The 16,158-nt window shown below is 39.0% G+C and overlaps 1 protein-coding gene across 1 annotated transcript in view; it reads left to right on the forward strand.

Moving 5' to 3' along the window:
- The first annotated feature begins 406 nt into the window (after positions 1–406).
- Positions 407–16,158, forward strand: part of TM6SF1 (transmembrane 6 superfamily member 1) — a 21,117-nt gene continuing 5,365 nt past the window's right edge. Inside the window, exons 1-9 of the mRNA XM_019471334.1 lie at positions 407–455; positions 1,878–1,981; positions 3,347–3,444; positions 4,414–4,517; positions 5,396–5,478; positions 6,873–6,994; positions 11,663–11,767; positions 13,927–14,019; positions 15,047–15,166. Coding sequence (XP_019326879.1) covers positions 3,424–3,444; positions 4,414–4,517; positions 5,396–5,478; positions 6,873–6,994; positions 11,663–11,767; positions 13,927–14,019; positions 15,047–15,166 — 648 coding nt within the window. The 5' untranslated portion in view covers positions 407–455; positions 1,878–1,981; positions 3,347–3,423. The remainder of the gene's footprint in view (positions 456–1,877; positions 1,982–3,346; positions 3,445–4,413; positions 4,518–5,395; positions 5,479–6,872; positions 6,995–11,662; positions 11,768–13,926; positions 14,020–15,046; positions 15,167–16,158) is intronic.

Here is a 16,158-nt window from a genome sequence, read left to right on the forward strand (position 1 = left end):
AAAACTGCCGGTTTCGCATCACCTGAAGCGTGTCCCGGTGTCCCCGGAGCTCGGGTCACCGCCAACGCGGCTGAGCGCCGGGGCTGGCTGGTAACGCCGAAAGGACAAACCAGCCCGGAGGGTATCGCCTGGCCCCGCAGCGGCTGCGCCCGCACCGTGCCTTGAACCCCGGGGCAGCGGGCGCCGGGGGCTGTCCCGGGGCTCTGCGGCCTCCCGCCGGCTGCCCTGCCGAGGCGTTCACAAACAAAATCCAATTCCGTTCAAAAACGAACGGAAGAACGCACCAGCCTCAGAAAGCTCCCGAGCCGCACGCTTCAGGCACCCCGTAAGACGTGCGAGTTTTAACTGAAAATGTCCATGTGCCCTCGCTCTGCCAAAAAAAATAGGATCCCAGGATAAACCGCAGGTCTAGAAAAGAAAAGTCTTTCCTCATGGAAAAACCAATGTACTTAAAGGTCCGTGTGGTATTTTGTGATCTCACAGCCTGGGGTGTTTTGCCACTTTACTGCACAAATATTTGCTGCATGTTTTTAAGGCTTTGCTACATGTGTTCCTTCCTCATTTTCCTCCTTCTGGCCGATAACTTAATTTTTTGTTTCTCACTGCTAGAGAAATGCCGAATAACACGTGCTGACTTACTTGATTCATTGCCAATATTTATTTCAAATTGATAGACCGCAGTGAAAAGTCACTGCAATGTTAACAGCTGTAACGGCATGAAGAAATTCATCACTGGGGAAACAGATTAGCGGAAGATTCGAACCATAAAATAAATCAGCAAGCTAGTACTGCTCATCCTGAGTCAGAAAGTATGTGTGTATCTATTCTGAAATATTTGATCTTGCAGGTTTTTTGCAATAATTTTAAGTCAAGTTTCGCTAAGGCTGAAATTGTCACAGTATTATTTGTTTGTACACAGTTTGCTTTCTTGACGCACAGAGTGATACTGTGTATAAAATCATGTACGAAATATTTTTAGCTTATGCTTCTGGACTTTGCCTGACTTTCCCCTCCTTTTTTTCCCATATACAAGCACAAAAGTGAAGACTGAGAAGGAGAGTCTGTCTTAAAGAGAACTAAATACAATTTACGCACTTAGAGCTATAAACCAATTTCAAACTGATTTTCTTAACTTGCGTTTTCTTGGGGAAGGAGACAAATTTGCTTTGTGCCAAAGATTTTTGCGCTTTCCTCCACCACCACTTTACATGCACTATCATTATAGCCCCGCCTTCAAAGAAAAGGTCGTTTCTGCCGAGCCCACCTGTGTTGATTACTGACCCCCCCCAAGCGATCCTGCCTTATAGGGCTGGAGAGACCGTGGGTAGCACTTCCAAAACTGGAAATTAAACCTAGTTCCATCATAAGCACTCCACGCTGCCGCTCCTATGCCATGGGACTGATGTGTTTTATTTGCCAGTATGTAATTTCCTGAGTAGATAATTTATTGCTGAGGTTAGACTAAATGTCCCTAATGATCCTTTTTGGCCTTGAAATCCCTGTGTTTGTGACTTTCACCTCTTGTTGGCCTTTAAGTTTTCCATCGTTTTTGTTTATTTTTGCGGATACCAGTATGAAAACTGATTTTAGTCAGACAAATCTAGACTCCTGGATATGTTGTTTATCTAGCTATTTTCGTATTTTCTTTTTTTAGATGATCACATGTAAAAAGACAGGCACATAAATTCTGCAAAACTATAAAATGAATACTATGACAGGCTGGGCGATGGACTTTAAAAACAGCCTTTTAAAGTATTAAAAGTTACTTTAAGAGTATGTGCAATTTCAGTATAGCTGATAAGAAAGCTGAAGAAGCAAAATTCTGTCTTTTTCTCTGGCTTTCTTTTAAACTCTTTTTCTTTTTAATACTGTTACAGTTCCTGGGCAATCGTTGCAGTTGGATTGCTGGTTCTGGTTTTTATTGCTCTGTTGGCTCGTGTTCTTGTCAAAAGAAAACCACCAAAAGACCCGCTGTTTTATGGTATGTCTTGGTAACAATGAAGCTAAATTCAGAAAGTGTTAATTTATATGAATGATAATATACGACAGTTATTTCAGATTGAACATTTAAGGCATGGCTTCAGAACCCAGTCTGGTGAGGTGCTAAGGAGTCAAGAAGGAAAGAAAGACTGGGGAAGAAGGAGGAGAAATAATGCTTCTTTTGAACCTTTTTATTCTTCTCAAATAGGAGATCCAGCTTCGGGACAAGCCAGGTTTTCTATGTGAAAAGAGTAAGAGTAACACTCGAGTTGGGCTGTGAAAGTGTTTGAAATACGGTCATACCTGCTCTGTCAAGATCCTCTTTGTAGAAGGACTTAGGCACCACAGTAGATCTCTCGTGTATCTCATCCTGAGTGGACTCATTTGAGATTTTATGGTATTTTGGATCAACGGCCTCCATGACTTGGATCTTCCTATGATTGAATTCCTTAATTCTCCCATTTTCATTAGGTTTCTATGTTAACTCACCTTTGTGAAACCTCCCCAACTCTTGGCTCAGGCTCTCTGCAGTCTCATGCAAGCATTTCTATATTGGTACTTTGCCATAAAACAATAGAGATATTGGTTACTTTTTAAAAGGAAACCTTAGGTCTAGATTACCTTATAGCAAAAATCCAGAAGAAAAAACACTGCTGTTGTGCCTGTGGCTGGCCCAACAGCTCCCTTGAGCTGGAAATTTTGCAAGATGGGCCCAGAGGCAAAGCAGGGTACAAACCACCTGTATTTGCCCTCTGTCTTGCTCCTCATTACAACTCATAGGCGTCTGTCCCCAGTGTTCTGTGTGAGGCTGGGAACTCTCAGTTCATGCTGAAGTCAAAGGAAATAAATAACATAAACCTACCGCAGATAAATTTCCTGTCTCAAAGGAGTGACTCGCTAACTTGCCAGATAGGTCTCTTATGGACTGCCGTGGCTAATGCAGTTTGCCTTGCTCACCTCCAAAAATGGCAAGTCACATTTCCCTCTCCGCCTCCTTTTGGTTGTCCTTTCCCCTTTCCAAGAGATGACTACGCTCAAGGTTGTCTGCTTTGTGTGACCAAGATTTTTGAAAGGCTACAAAGTCCTTTCTGCAGACGCTGATTTTTCATGGAGGCTGTGCCTCCAGCTCTACAGGATTTCACATTCCTAAGAAAAGCTTCCTAAGAACTTTGTCGACTAACCACTGACTGAAAAATATTAAGCTCTGTGGGAAAGTCATATTGTATGTCAAATATCCGTGACCTCAGAGTAGACGCATCTAGTTCAATAGGTATCTGCCCGACTGAATTTATTGGACTGTGAAGTAACTGTGTGATTCCAAATCTTTTATTAATTTATTAATTCTTTTCCCTTTATCTTATTACAGTTTATGCTGTATTTGCCTTTACCAGTGTAGTGAATCTAATAATTGGACTGGAACAGGATGGAATTATTGATGGATTCATGACTCATTACTTGAGAGAGGTAAACAATTGTTTGGCTTACAAATGTAAACAAAATCTTTACTATAAATAGCTTGTTATAGTATTTGTCACAGAAAAAAACAGCCACTAACACACTCAAAAGGGTCATCTTGAATTTGGTCATTGACCTGTTTCATTATTGTTACGGACAAAACCCTCGTTGACTTGAAATCACTGATTCATTTGGAAAAAAAGAGCATACCTTTTAAGCTCTGACGTTATTTCTTTTAGTTGAAGTAATGCTGCTCTGTATTAACTTCTGTGGGAATTGAATAGACTGTACATGGTTGCAGGAAGCCATAGATACTCAGGAGCAGATGAGTACTGCAGTACCTAAATGTGTTACCAAGAAGGAAACAAAATCGCTCCTTTATTTTTGCCTAATCACGTTACTAAAAGGAATTAGAGTTAAAAAATGATGATGCCAGATGCCTAGTCAGCAGAATCTGTTGGCTGCTGAATATCAACATCCACCAAAAATAGCTCAGTAAGAGCTTGATATGAAAGTCACTGAAGTCATTGAAAAGATTCCATGAACTTTAGCGTGAAATGAGTTGGACCTTACAGGGTTATACATTATCATCAATATATTCAATACTGTTGTAGATCTCTAGGTTGCTAAATATATCTTTATTTGTTCCATGTTAAATGTATCTTTATTTTGTACCTTTATCACTAAAATATGGGAAAGCACTATTTCCATAATGTAGCAGAACAATACTGACAGTCATACATAGGGGTTTTCCCTTCCATCTTGGACTCTATTTTGCAACTAGAGAGCTGATTTAATTACACCTGATCCTACCTAAATCAGGTTTGTGCTTGGAAACGTGTATTGTCAGTCAAAAACTGTACCTCTGGATTGAAAGAACATCAGTTACTCTTCTGAAATTGTTTCCTGCTGTTCTTATTAATTATTTGTTATTCTTCCTCTAATCACTGTATCTTTTTAAAAATACATGTTCCCTAGGGCGAACCATATCTGAACACTGCGTACGGCCATGTGATCTGCTATTGGGATGGCTCCGTTCATTACCTGATGTATCTGTTGATGGTGGCAGCTATTGCATGGGAGTAAGTCATTTCGATTTGTGTACCGTTTACACTGCTTGCGTTCTCATATAACCTACAAAGGGCTTTCTTTTCCATGCAGTATTTAGATTTTCCTTTCAGGACTGTTTCACGTCTTAGGCCAAAGCAACGCTATTAATTTCATTACTTTCAGGAATTGTACCCTCACCAAGTTACCCTTTCTCTCGGCTGAATAAGCCCAGCAAATGCTTTGACTTGTAGTCTGTTGTCCTTACCCTGCAGCAGAGAGCATAGCCCATCTGCATGCTTTGTGTTAGTTACAAGGAAAGCTTAAAGATGATGCACATTAAAACCATGTGTGAAAAACCATTTTTTTCCAAATAACATATTTATGATAGGAATAATGCATTGCTTAGCATGTTGATGATGATCTCTCACCCATGTTAGAGAGTATCATGCAGTTTAAGAAAAAATGGTTATTTCTAGAGATTCTTACGTTTCGTGCTGTTGAATAACGAGTTTGAGAAAATAAGTATTAAATTCCAGAGGCTAATGTACCCACTGGTAATAGACGCATTAACAGAACAAAATTAATTATTAAGTAATTCTTTTGTAGTCTTGTACAACCTGTGATGTGCAAAAACATGCAGTCAGCCTTCAGATGAGTGAAACATAATAGCAAATAACTGAGTATGCACAAATCCTGTACTGTTCATGTGATAACCTTCCCACACATGAATGTAGGATTTCTCCATATCCCCCTCTCAAAGGCAAGAATCCACTGTTGACTTGTGGTACAGATTTTAAAACCTTTACTTAAGATACAACCATGGCAATTAGTATAATATTTGAGGGTGATTTGGGGTAGGGGATTTTTAGGGACGGTGCAAAAATTATGTTTTGTTTTCTTTTTTAAACAGACAAAGCTATAGAACCATTGGCCTCTACTGGCTAGGTTCCATTATCATGAGCATCATTGTCTTTATGCCTGGAAACATTGTGGGTAAGGACATAACTTATATGACTAACTTTTTCCTATGAAACATTTTCTAAATTCAGCATTAGGCTATCTATATTTTACTGCAGTATTGGTTCCTCTCTAATAATATGAAAAAGGGATTTTAGGAGTATCAGGAAAGACATGCAAGATATTTCAAAATTTAAATATGAGGAAGGGAAGATGGAGACCAGGGAAAAAAAACCTTTCAATTTCAATGCTCTCAAGGAAAAAAGTATTTTGTTATACCCATAAGGTTTTCATCCAAACTAGGTTTAATTTAAGCAATGAGACAAGAACTGTCGTAGTATCATAAAAATATAAATCTTATTTTGCATAAGATTTCCAATTTACTTAATAGTCTGACTTTCAAGCAGCTTACAAGAGGCATCCAAATCACCTTTAAAAGTGAAACCTGGAAGTTACACTATTTTCAAAATAAATTTAACATTCCTAGATTTCTAACATAAATCAGTGCATAGCTGTGCTGCTAGAGGTTGAGAATTGTAATAGAAAATTTTACATCATTATGACTGGCAGGTGGTCCTTTAAGAGTGCCACCCCCCTCAATTAAAGATTTCCTTTTTAGCAAAGCTTAAATTGAGGCAAAGTTGACAAGCGTTCAACTGAGAAGAATGTTCATGTGTCCAAATCCTGTAGTCAGCTTTAGAAAAGCTCGCTATGGCCCCGCTTTTTATGCCAGAGGAGGAATATTCATGGTGCAGCCTGGGGCCAGTCCAGTCCTCTCCTTTGTAGATACACACACACCACAGAGAAAACAGTCAGCAGATTCAATGTGACAATATCTCTTCCTCTTTCCTCTAGGGAAGGCTGAGAAACTTGTTCTCAAAGGCATGCCTTCTGCCTTCCTTTCTGACACAAGAGAGTAGCCAGTATAAGAGACACGGTTTTCCCCGATTTACCTGGGCTGAGGATAGCTCTCTGAATTTATGGTTTGTCCTCAAATATTAGTACAGGCCTGTAGGAGAAATCAGGACGCTGGAAAACAAATGCAGTATCAGATCTTAAAAAATGGATGCATTCCTTTTTTCCTTTTTTTTTAAAGAAGGATGTCTCTATTTGAAGCAGATTCCATTAAGAGATTTCAAAGCTGTCCTATCCTATAGCATTACCTAGTGCAGAGTGACTGAGGTGGTTTCCCGTCCGCTCAAAACCCCCCTCATTTCCGAAATGGCTGATAGGCTCTCTGGCACCTGTGACTACCACTATTGAGCACACCATTTTCAACAAGATTTGTGTGTTGCTTTCACAGCAATTTCTAATGTTTTATGTTTACATTACCATAGCTGCTTCAGGTTTGATTTTACATAGGATATTTTTTAACTCTTCTGCAACACAGCTTACAAATCCTCATACATCTTATAATTGTTTCTTAACAGGCAAATACGGAACAAAAGTGTGTCCTGCTTTTTTCTTAAGTGTACCATATATTTGCCTTCCTATATGGGCTGGGTTCCGAATTTATAACCAACCTTCAGTGACTCACGACGCTCCAGTCAAGGTAACATTATTGTATTTAAGTGTTGGCTACTGTTAGGAAAACTGAAATATGCTTGCTGTTTCTACTGAGTTTTATAGGTCCCTCGGTGCGTGTGGAATGCACTGTAACTGTTCACTGTTACAACAATTGCTGCCAGGCTGTGTAGACACTGTAAAAAAATTCTATACTGCAGGAGCATTTCGTTATGGTGGGATAAAGAAAAAGCAAAGGAATCTCATGTTTAGAGTAAAGAACTCCTTTTTAGGTGTAATTGTGTTACTACCCTCTATCTATGCAGTTTCTGACTGTTTCAGTTTCTTAGCTGATGAAAATATTGACATATACCAGCTTCATAAAGCACCACAAAATCCTTATAGAAGCTCTGCAGGAAAGGATTCTTCTGCAGATGACTTACAGAATTCATGTAATTTAATGATTTTTTGCATGTGCATTCTGCAATATTAGATTTTAGAGGTAAGACATTGTACATTAAATGATATGAAAATTATTTACACACTTTTTACTTATAAAAAATCTGTAAAAATGATGTTTACTTAAGACTCCTTAGACTTTTGCCTTTGAATTTACTAGTTGGGCTATAATAAGATTAACTGAGCAATCAAAAAACGCAACAATAGTTTATGCACTGTGTTATAAAAAAAAATCCCTGCAGTACAAAGCACAGAACAGATCTTAAACTCTTTGTTGCTATAAGCAAGCCAGTTTATTGCCACAGCACACCATACCAGTTGTAATATAATCAATTAATATTTTTTGCATCACAAGAGCTCCTGAGTCTCAGTCAGGTTCATTCCATAACTGAAAACAGACACAGATGAAGGAGTTAGTTCCTGTTCCGTAGCTGCTAGGCAGTCAGTGTGCAAGGGGCGTAACCTATGGCATAGAATAACAGCAGATGATGCACTGACAGATTTTCCCAGAAATGTATGAAAGATAACATTCAGCCATCCATCCACAATTCTTCAGTAGGAAAGAGGGGTATAGACAGATGTTCATATCTCCTGAAGTTTAAAGAACCACTACAAAATCACCACTTTTAGGGCAAATCCCTATGAAACGCAAATTGGGGGAGACTTCAGGTGCCAAACTCGCTTCTACCCTCCTGCATAGGCTTATAGGAAACCACATGTCCCATCCCAAAGCAGTTTGAGCTGATTTACTTAAAGACGTCACTAATTCTAGCCAAAACCACATTCTTCAGTCATCAGGGTGGAGAAGTTAAGTGTAGTTAAAGGTAGTGATGGCAATTTTTGCTGTATATATTAGTGAGAACATCCTTTGCATGGAGGATGGATGAAGGTTTCAGTACAAGGAAAACAAACTGAGACCACCACAGAAATTGCTATTATAGAAAATACATAATGGACTGCTTATTTGCTGAAATATAGCCATGTCTCCTATGCTTATCAGGAGCTAAACTGCTTACCTAGGTTTGATATTTTGCTTTGGTATATACTGCAGAGAAACTTAGTTTTTAAATTCTATTTCAAAAAGAGAGTGCATGAAAAGCTGGTGGTCTGAAAATTTAACATTGCACTTCTTAGTGAATCCTTTCTTGTAAGCCTCAGCTTCCTTGTGCAGAAGGTGATAGAAAAAGCCTTGATTCCTTTCACAGGGGCCTCCTACCCCTCCTAAGTAATTTCTCTTTTAGAAGTGGTGTTTTATCTTCACAGCTAATTTATGCTCCATATCCAAGCATAAATACCTGGGTTCAATAACTGCGTACCTTAAAAAGCCTTTAAGTCTTAACATGACTCCTCATGAATTTTTCTTATTTTTTATACAATGCTCCCATTCCCAAATTAAGTATTGTTTCCAGGAAATAATTGTGTATAATGCTACTAATCAGTTAGCTAATAATTGTAAGTCCTGAAAATATTTAGTTCTCTTTCAATAGATCACTTGCAATTAGCTGTAAAATTGAACTTTTTTTAGCTATCATTATTTAGAGCTGGTATTAAAAGATTTAGGAAGAAAACATAATAATGCTTTTAAACATGGTAGGTAGTGTAGGTATATAGAAAAATACTTACATGAAAGCAATGGAGGCAGGGTATATTCTGTTGGCCAAGGTATTCATTGCTATAATATTATTATAAACCAGTTAGTTAAAAAAAAAAATCACTGTTGGGACAGAGAAGAGGTAATCAAGTTTTGGGTGTTTTCTAACAGAGGTGGGTGCATGGGAGAGGAATGGAGTTACGCTCTCATTTAGAATCAAACCAAGCTGTGCTGCAATATTTACAAAGCCCAGCAGATTTATCTACAAGTATATCAGCTCAGAGAAGTTTAATGTAATTTAAAATTCATTAACAGAATTAATCCACATAAATTCAGATTTGCACATGAATTCTGAAGGGACTGACTTCTACGAACAGCACACAAGAGTATTCAGATTCCTTAAAACTGATCATGCAAGGAGCCTCTCAGAAGTTATGGAAAATAGCTTTTTTCCTGGAAGTGAGAGAAATTGCAAAGCATGCCTACACACTTCTTTGTTACACAAAAGAAACAGCAGGGTTGGCGAGATCTGTGCGGAGTTCAATGTTGTTTGCAATAAATGGGAAACATGTGGCAGGTCAGCTCTACTCAGCCAGTGTACTTAACACGTAATTCTTTTTAGCGTGTATTGATGTGACTTTGCTGTGTAAAAGGGTAAGGCAAAATTACGATGTAGCTGAGGTCTGTCAGCAAAGTGCATAATGACTTTTCAGATTCTTGCTTCTGCTTTTTTTTTTTTAAGCTTTGCATTTTCATTTTGTTTGCATAAATGTATGCATAGAGCAAAAAAAGGTGAGTTTTCTGTACCTTGGCAATTTCACAAACTCGTACTGCACCAAAGGTTTCCACTAATACTGGCTTTGTCTCCAAAACCTCTAAGTACAAAGTTCTATTGTAGCTTTGTGATCACAGTAAATATGCACATTCACTTAGCATATCTTTGGAAAGGAGGAACAATACATATATATAAGCTTTATACTTAGACAAAAGCGGAAAGAAAATATTTCAACCCTCACTTTCCATCATCCTTAGGTAGCCTACATCTGAAAATGACTTGCAACTCAGCAGCCATGGGAGGCCTCTGTCTTTCATAGGAATAAATATTAGAATATAGACATTCTTTGCAGGTAATAGTATAAACATTCCTACACTAGCACTTCAAATACTGTGAAGTGACACCATACTGCCAAAACAGACCTGTTAGTTGTGTTTGAAAAACAAAGGTGTCACCTTCCCCCCCCAAAAAAAGATCCTTTAAAAGAAAAAAGAAATAGTTTTATGAAAGGGATGGCCTATGTGTTTAAAATAGCCTTATTTTTGTTAAACTACAATTCAGATCTTGCCGTTCTTACCCAGGAATTGTGCTTGCAAGATCAGTTCTCCAATATTGTGAGTATCTTGATCCTGAGTGCTTCTAACTGTGCCCCTATATCCTAATTATTGTTTTGTGCTGTGGAGACAATTCCACAAGTGTATAACAGGAAGGAAATTAAGTTTTTCTTTTGCTGTCTGCATGCCAACACACAGCTAATAAAAAGGAAGAGGAAATGAGTAACACATAAAAATGGAGAAGTTTTCCCTCTGAACAGATGCTCTGATGTGCTTATAATTTTGTCTGTGACTACACAGTGCTAAAGTGTACCTCGAATTATTTCCATGGGTCTTGCAAGTTTTACCGTGCAGGCAAAGAGATGACTTTGGTTCCTCCAAGCCATCTTCCATGTTATCTGGCCTTTGCTACCGTGGAGAGTGAACCCCTCACATCTGCCCACGCAGTGCAGCAGGGGGATTCTGTTCTGAGGCTGAGGAAAGGAGGCACAGAACCGATCAGATCCAGATGCTGAGAAGTGCTTCAGTGCCTGTCAGAGGAATCCATAGTGTACAGTAATAAAAGAATGAAAGGAGTAGTAGCATTACACACAATTATTTCCTGGAATGAAAGGAGGACTTTCCACACGCTCCATACACACACATACTTCATTCTCTATTTCTGCATTACATATTAAGATATATTATTTGCTCACACAGCAGAGAACTCAGCTGGCCACAGAAAAGCTTTTATTTTATGCCAGTGATATTCCATTAATTTCCATAGTGTCACAGGCTGCTGAAAACCAGCATTCACTGTCAATAATGAGATGGACTCTCATTATGCTGTCCCTCCAAACAATCCTTTTACAAAGTGTACTAGAGTCAACTTCAGATGTTTGAGACAAACCTACATTTCCAAAGCTTTTCTACATAGGGACATTCAGGAAAACGACTGCATTCCGATTAACAAAACATGCAACTCTGAAGTTAGTTATGCTGCTTTAAAGCCTTACGTGATTTCAGAGTTAGTAGTGTTCATTTGATTTAGGTTGCTTTGAAAGTAAACTAATCTGTATGGAAACGGCTTTAGTTGAATCCTTTCATTTCTGGAGTTTGTTCAGATTAATTTTCCTGACTACATCCTATGAAGTCTGAAGTCACCTTTTTAGATGTGGAAATCTTTCTGTCTCTGAAATCAGCGGATAAATAGGGTAATGTAACTGAGAACTAACTGCTTCTATCATAATGTTTCACCGCTTCACCCTTCTTGTAGCGACTGATCTGGAGTTAAATACATGTCATGTGGAACCGGGATGTACTTACTAAACATGTTCTGTGACACGTTCTGTGTTGCAGGTGGTTCAGGAAGTCCAGAAGAAAGGACTCTTAAGAAGACCAATAGATTTAATGTTAGCTGCATACCTTATTCTAGCAACGGGGTTTTGCATTTTTAGGGGCATGGTAAGTTGAAGATATTTTAATATTCTGGCCTCTAATTTTCAGTCAAACTTTTAAATTTGAAATCATTGTGTCTGTGTGAAAAAGCATGCACATTTTGGTAAAGGGAAATCCTGTGACTTTCAGGGTTGGAATAGGCCTTAAATATATAAAGGACAATTTGATTATTTATGATAATTAGCAGTGCTTTGCTTCTCCATTTTGCCCTGTGTAAAGTATGTTTTTCAGAAGAAAGTAGGTGCGCAATCACAAGAGTACATAGCATCCCAAGTGCAGATCAACATGACCTAGAACTGTTTTCACTGGTCTGGTGTTACATTTATGTCCAAGAACATGGAGACAAACCAACTAAATTAAATCTGTATTCATATTTTTCTAAACAGAGATGCATAGTTAAAAATCATATAGGAAACCAAGTTAATTTACACTGCATAAGATAGAGGAGAACATTTCCACCTGGAAAAAAATAAATTGCCCACATTACCTGAACAACACATGTTGTTTCTACTTACCAAGAGCTGATTTTTTAAAAAATGTTTGCTTTTTAAGCATAGTTGATTGAATTAAAATTTGAGGGAATGAATCAGTACTGAAAATGCTTAAAGTAGATAAATCCAGTAGTAGGCAAAGCTAGTCCTTTACCAGCTCTAAAGCGTTTTCTCTCTTAAGCAGAAGGGAAGTTGTATATCATTCAGTGAACAGAGCTCAAATGTTCAGGTGTCTTAGACAACCGCCTGCTTGTTTGATTTGTAGATCTGATCCTGTCTAGAGTAATTCAAGTAAGAGCTGACGATAAGTACCCAAGCAACATTTTATTTACCTAGCGCAGACTGTCCTTTTGTAGTTCTGCTGCTCACGTTACTCTCTCATCTTCTGCTGTTTCTCCGAATGCTTGCCTCAAAAAATACTTTTTTCCTAACTTGTCACAGACTGCTTACAAATGCTTGCCTCAAAAAATACTTTTTTTTTTCCTAACTTGTCACAGACTGCTTAATTTCTTATAGATCATGCTACTTCAGAGCACCACTGATGCAGGTTAGTCAGCTGTTTTACCTGTAATTTCGCTGTGCAAAATGTTAATCTCATGCTCCAACATCTACCTTGGTTCTGCAATCCCACTTCATTTCTCAGAGGAATTTTTTGTTGATTTTGAAAGTGTGAGCATTTCCTTACACATTTCCTTCACCAGACAGGAACTGCTTACTGGCCTTATACATACAGAGATCAACTGAACATCTGTGAGCTGCAGTAACCATGATTTTGAGAAAAAGCTAATAAAACATAATCCATTATAGCCCACCCAGACCTCCCTCTTGGGTGCCCATGTTGGAGAAGAACAGGGAGGACTATCCACTGTTTGTATATCTCTGCATTTCCCCCTCAAAGTCACACAACAAATACACATGAAATGAAGTTGTGCAAAACTTACTGTTCAGTCCTGTAGCTTAGGCATTAACGATGCCTTGCCATAAAACACTTAGTGACAGCCGTTGACACAGATTGCTAACTCATTTTAGAATAGTATTTTTTGAGGTAGTTTTAAGGGCTACTATGAAAAGGAACCACTTTTGTAATTGGGTCTCTCCATGTTTATTGGGAACTTTGTTCTTTCTGTAGGAATGTAAAGTCTGATAATCTCTCCTTTGCTACTCTCTTTAAAATTACTATTTTTTTAAGTAACACCTGTCTCTCTGCATTGCTCTCCACTGCTACCTTGCCACAATGCAACCCTTTTCCTGGACTACATCAAAAGCTTGCTATCCTAAAATTGGGTGCTTAACCTGAAGTTTCCACTGTTCGAGCAGTTTTCCATTGGAAAGTTTATTTGCTGGGATCAAAGTCTTGTTTATCAGAGCAAATCAATAGCAATTATGCTTTTACTACAGCATAGCCAACTGACTGAATTCTTTTCCAGTCAAAATCTTTAAAGCAGGCTGTGAGCATTTCCTTACAAACCCTCTGAGCAGGAGCCGAGAGGAGGCTGCATTTCAGCTTTTTAATTGGTGATCAAATGGATCACCTTTGCAATAGATTTTGAGCAAGCCTCCAGGGTAGCAGTGCTGCAGATCACTAGCGAATCTTCAGGGCTGGTAACAGGTATCAGGTTAGCTTGTTTTAGAACAAAGTCTTTGTTCACAGGAAGTTTTAAAAATTCTTCTTAGATTGCTCTGGATTGCCCTGCTGAACTCTGCCGGCTATATATTCAACTTCACGAGCCTTACATAAAAGATCCTGCTGCCTATCCTAAGCTTCAGGTAAAGCATTGACTGTGGAGCATGGAGTGTTAAGAAGTGATTTGTTAACTGGCACAAAGATGAAGCCGTGGGTTTCACAGATGACAAGATCAATAAGGGAAGTATTTGTTCACGGCAAGTTAAATGGTATTTCATATTTTCTACTACAGCCATTACAGGGTACCAACTCTTTGTTGTGATAAACTTAACTTGGATTCAAATCAGTTACCTAGAGTTACACATCCTAATTACTCAGGCTTCATTTAATATAGTCCATGAAATGTATCTGCATGCTTTTTATGATCGTTCCCCTTCCTTAGAAGGGCAAAGTAGACTTTCAGTCTGGAATAATGGAGCAAAAAGGGGTGTAGTAGGACTAGAGTCCTTAAGCTCATGTTACACTTCTGTCACCAGTGATGCTCCTTGAAACATGACACTTTTTTTTTTTTACACAAACCCTATTTACACAAGCATTGCAGAGGAGGGAACGTTTTGCTTTAGTTTTGTAGTATTTGCAACGTTGCCATTCTTTTGCAACCCTGGCTGCTGCATGGGGGCAGGACCTGAAGCGGTAAGAGGATTCAAGAGCAAGGCAGTGAGCAGAAACCAAAAATCTCTGCTGGACCTGTTTTCTGGGAAAGGGGTGGCTTGGGTAGATCTCACACCTCCCAGCTGAAAGTGCAGTGGAGCTTGAGAAATGGACACCCATGTTGTGTTGGGCACTGAATTAGGTCAAGCCACACTTACTGGCATGGTCTCAGGACAGCAAGGGGTTGGAAGACATGTCCTGAGATGAAGGGGATTTGTATGGGCCAAAGAGACAGCAGCTGTCAGTATTAGTGGAGGCCTTAGGGTAGGTGGATCCAGTCAACAGCATCCGGGTGTGAAACTCTTTCTCAAGCAAGTTATAGCTGCAAGAAGGCCTGGGAATCATTGCTGTAAGGAGTGCAGTTTTGAACAGTCTCAACTCCTCAGTCAGCAGCTGGCTAATTTTTAAATGCATCTCCCTCACACTGCAAAGCAACTAATATTTCTGTTTAAAATGCAGATGCTGGCATACATGTTCTACTCTGTGCCATACTATGTGATTGCTCTGTATGGCCTGCTGGTGCCTGGTTGTTCCTGGATGCCCGATTTAACGCTTATACATGCTGGAGGACTAGCTCAGGTATTTCTTTGTAAAATGTTCACTCTTAAATTACAAACTACTGAGTAGAGAACCATAGAATAAATAAGGGGCCCAAGGCTTGATCTTCCCGTGCGGGTTTTATGCCATTGTAACTCAGATCACCTTTTATATCTGTAGAAAACTAATTTAAGGGAGTGGAGAATCAAACCCATGTGTCTCTAATGACTGCACTCTTGCTTTAGTAGACTTCTCTCCTTCTACAGAATGTTTTTACTGGGCTCATTTAAACCTTAAGCACCATGAACTCTTTAGCTGTGACCACGAAGGAAGCCTGTATTAAAGCTGTAACAGTCAATCATGTAAAAAACCCAAACCACAACAAAACAGTAAAATACGTATTGTTTCCATGACATGTTTGGCCAATTAGGTAGTCTGAAAAAGGTAAATGGAAAAAAGTATCTACTAGTCACACAAAAGGAACAGTATCAGTTGATGATGTTGATGTAACACTGGGAACCTCCTGGGCCACAAACCACAGTAAGACTAGGACATGCTCATGTTGCTAGAGGCAGACCAATGACCATACTTTCTTAACTCATTCTGTTCCGATTCTCTTAAATAAACAACTGGAGTTAATTACTAGATGGTGCTGACAGGTATGAGAAGACTGGCCCAAACAAAAAAATTCAAAAGGAATAGTAAATGACTTCTCATGACATATAGATGACCATTTAACAGTTGAGACAGTGACAATTGGTTCATACTGTACGTAGGAAATGAAATGAGCTCTGAGCATCCAGACAATGCAGAAAATACACACGTAATCCTGCAACAATAATGAGAACACAGGGACACAGCAAGAAGTGTAATTCAAGTACCACTGTTAGACACAGACCAACGCTTTGTTCCCCAGGCCTGAGATAACAACCACGGATACAAACTGCAATCCAGCTTAACTGCCCAGTAAGGATGGGGGGAACGACAGTTTATTTTCTATTTGTGAGCAGCTATCACAGAGAATATGACTCTTT

The sequence above is a fragment of the Aptenodytes forsteri genome, unplaced genomic scaffold (assembly GCF_000699145.1).
Source record: "Aptenodytes forsteri isolate BGI_AS27 unplaced genomic scaffold, ASM69914v1 Scaffold1, whole genome shotgun sequence".
NCBI lineage: Eukaryota > Metazoa > Chordata > Aves > Sphenisciformes > Spheniscidae > Aptenodytes > Aptenodytes forsteri.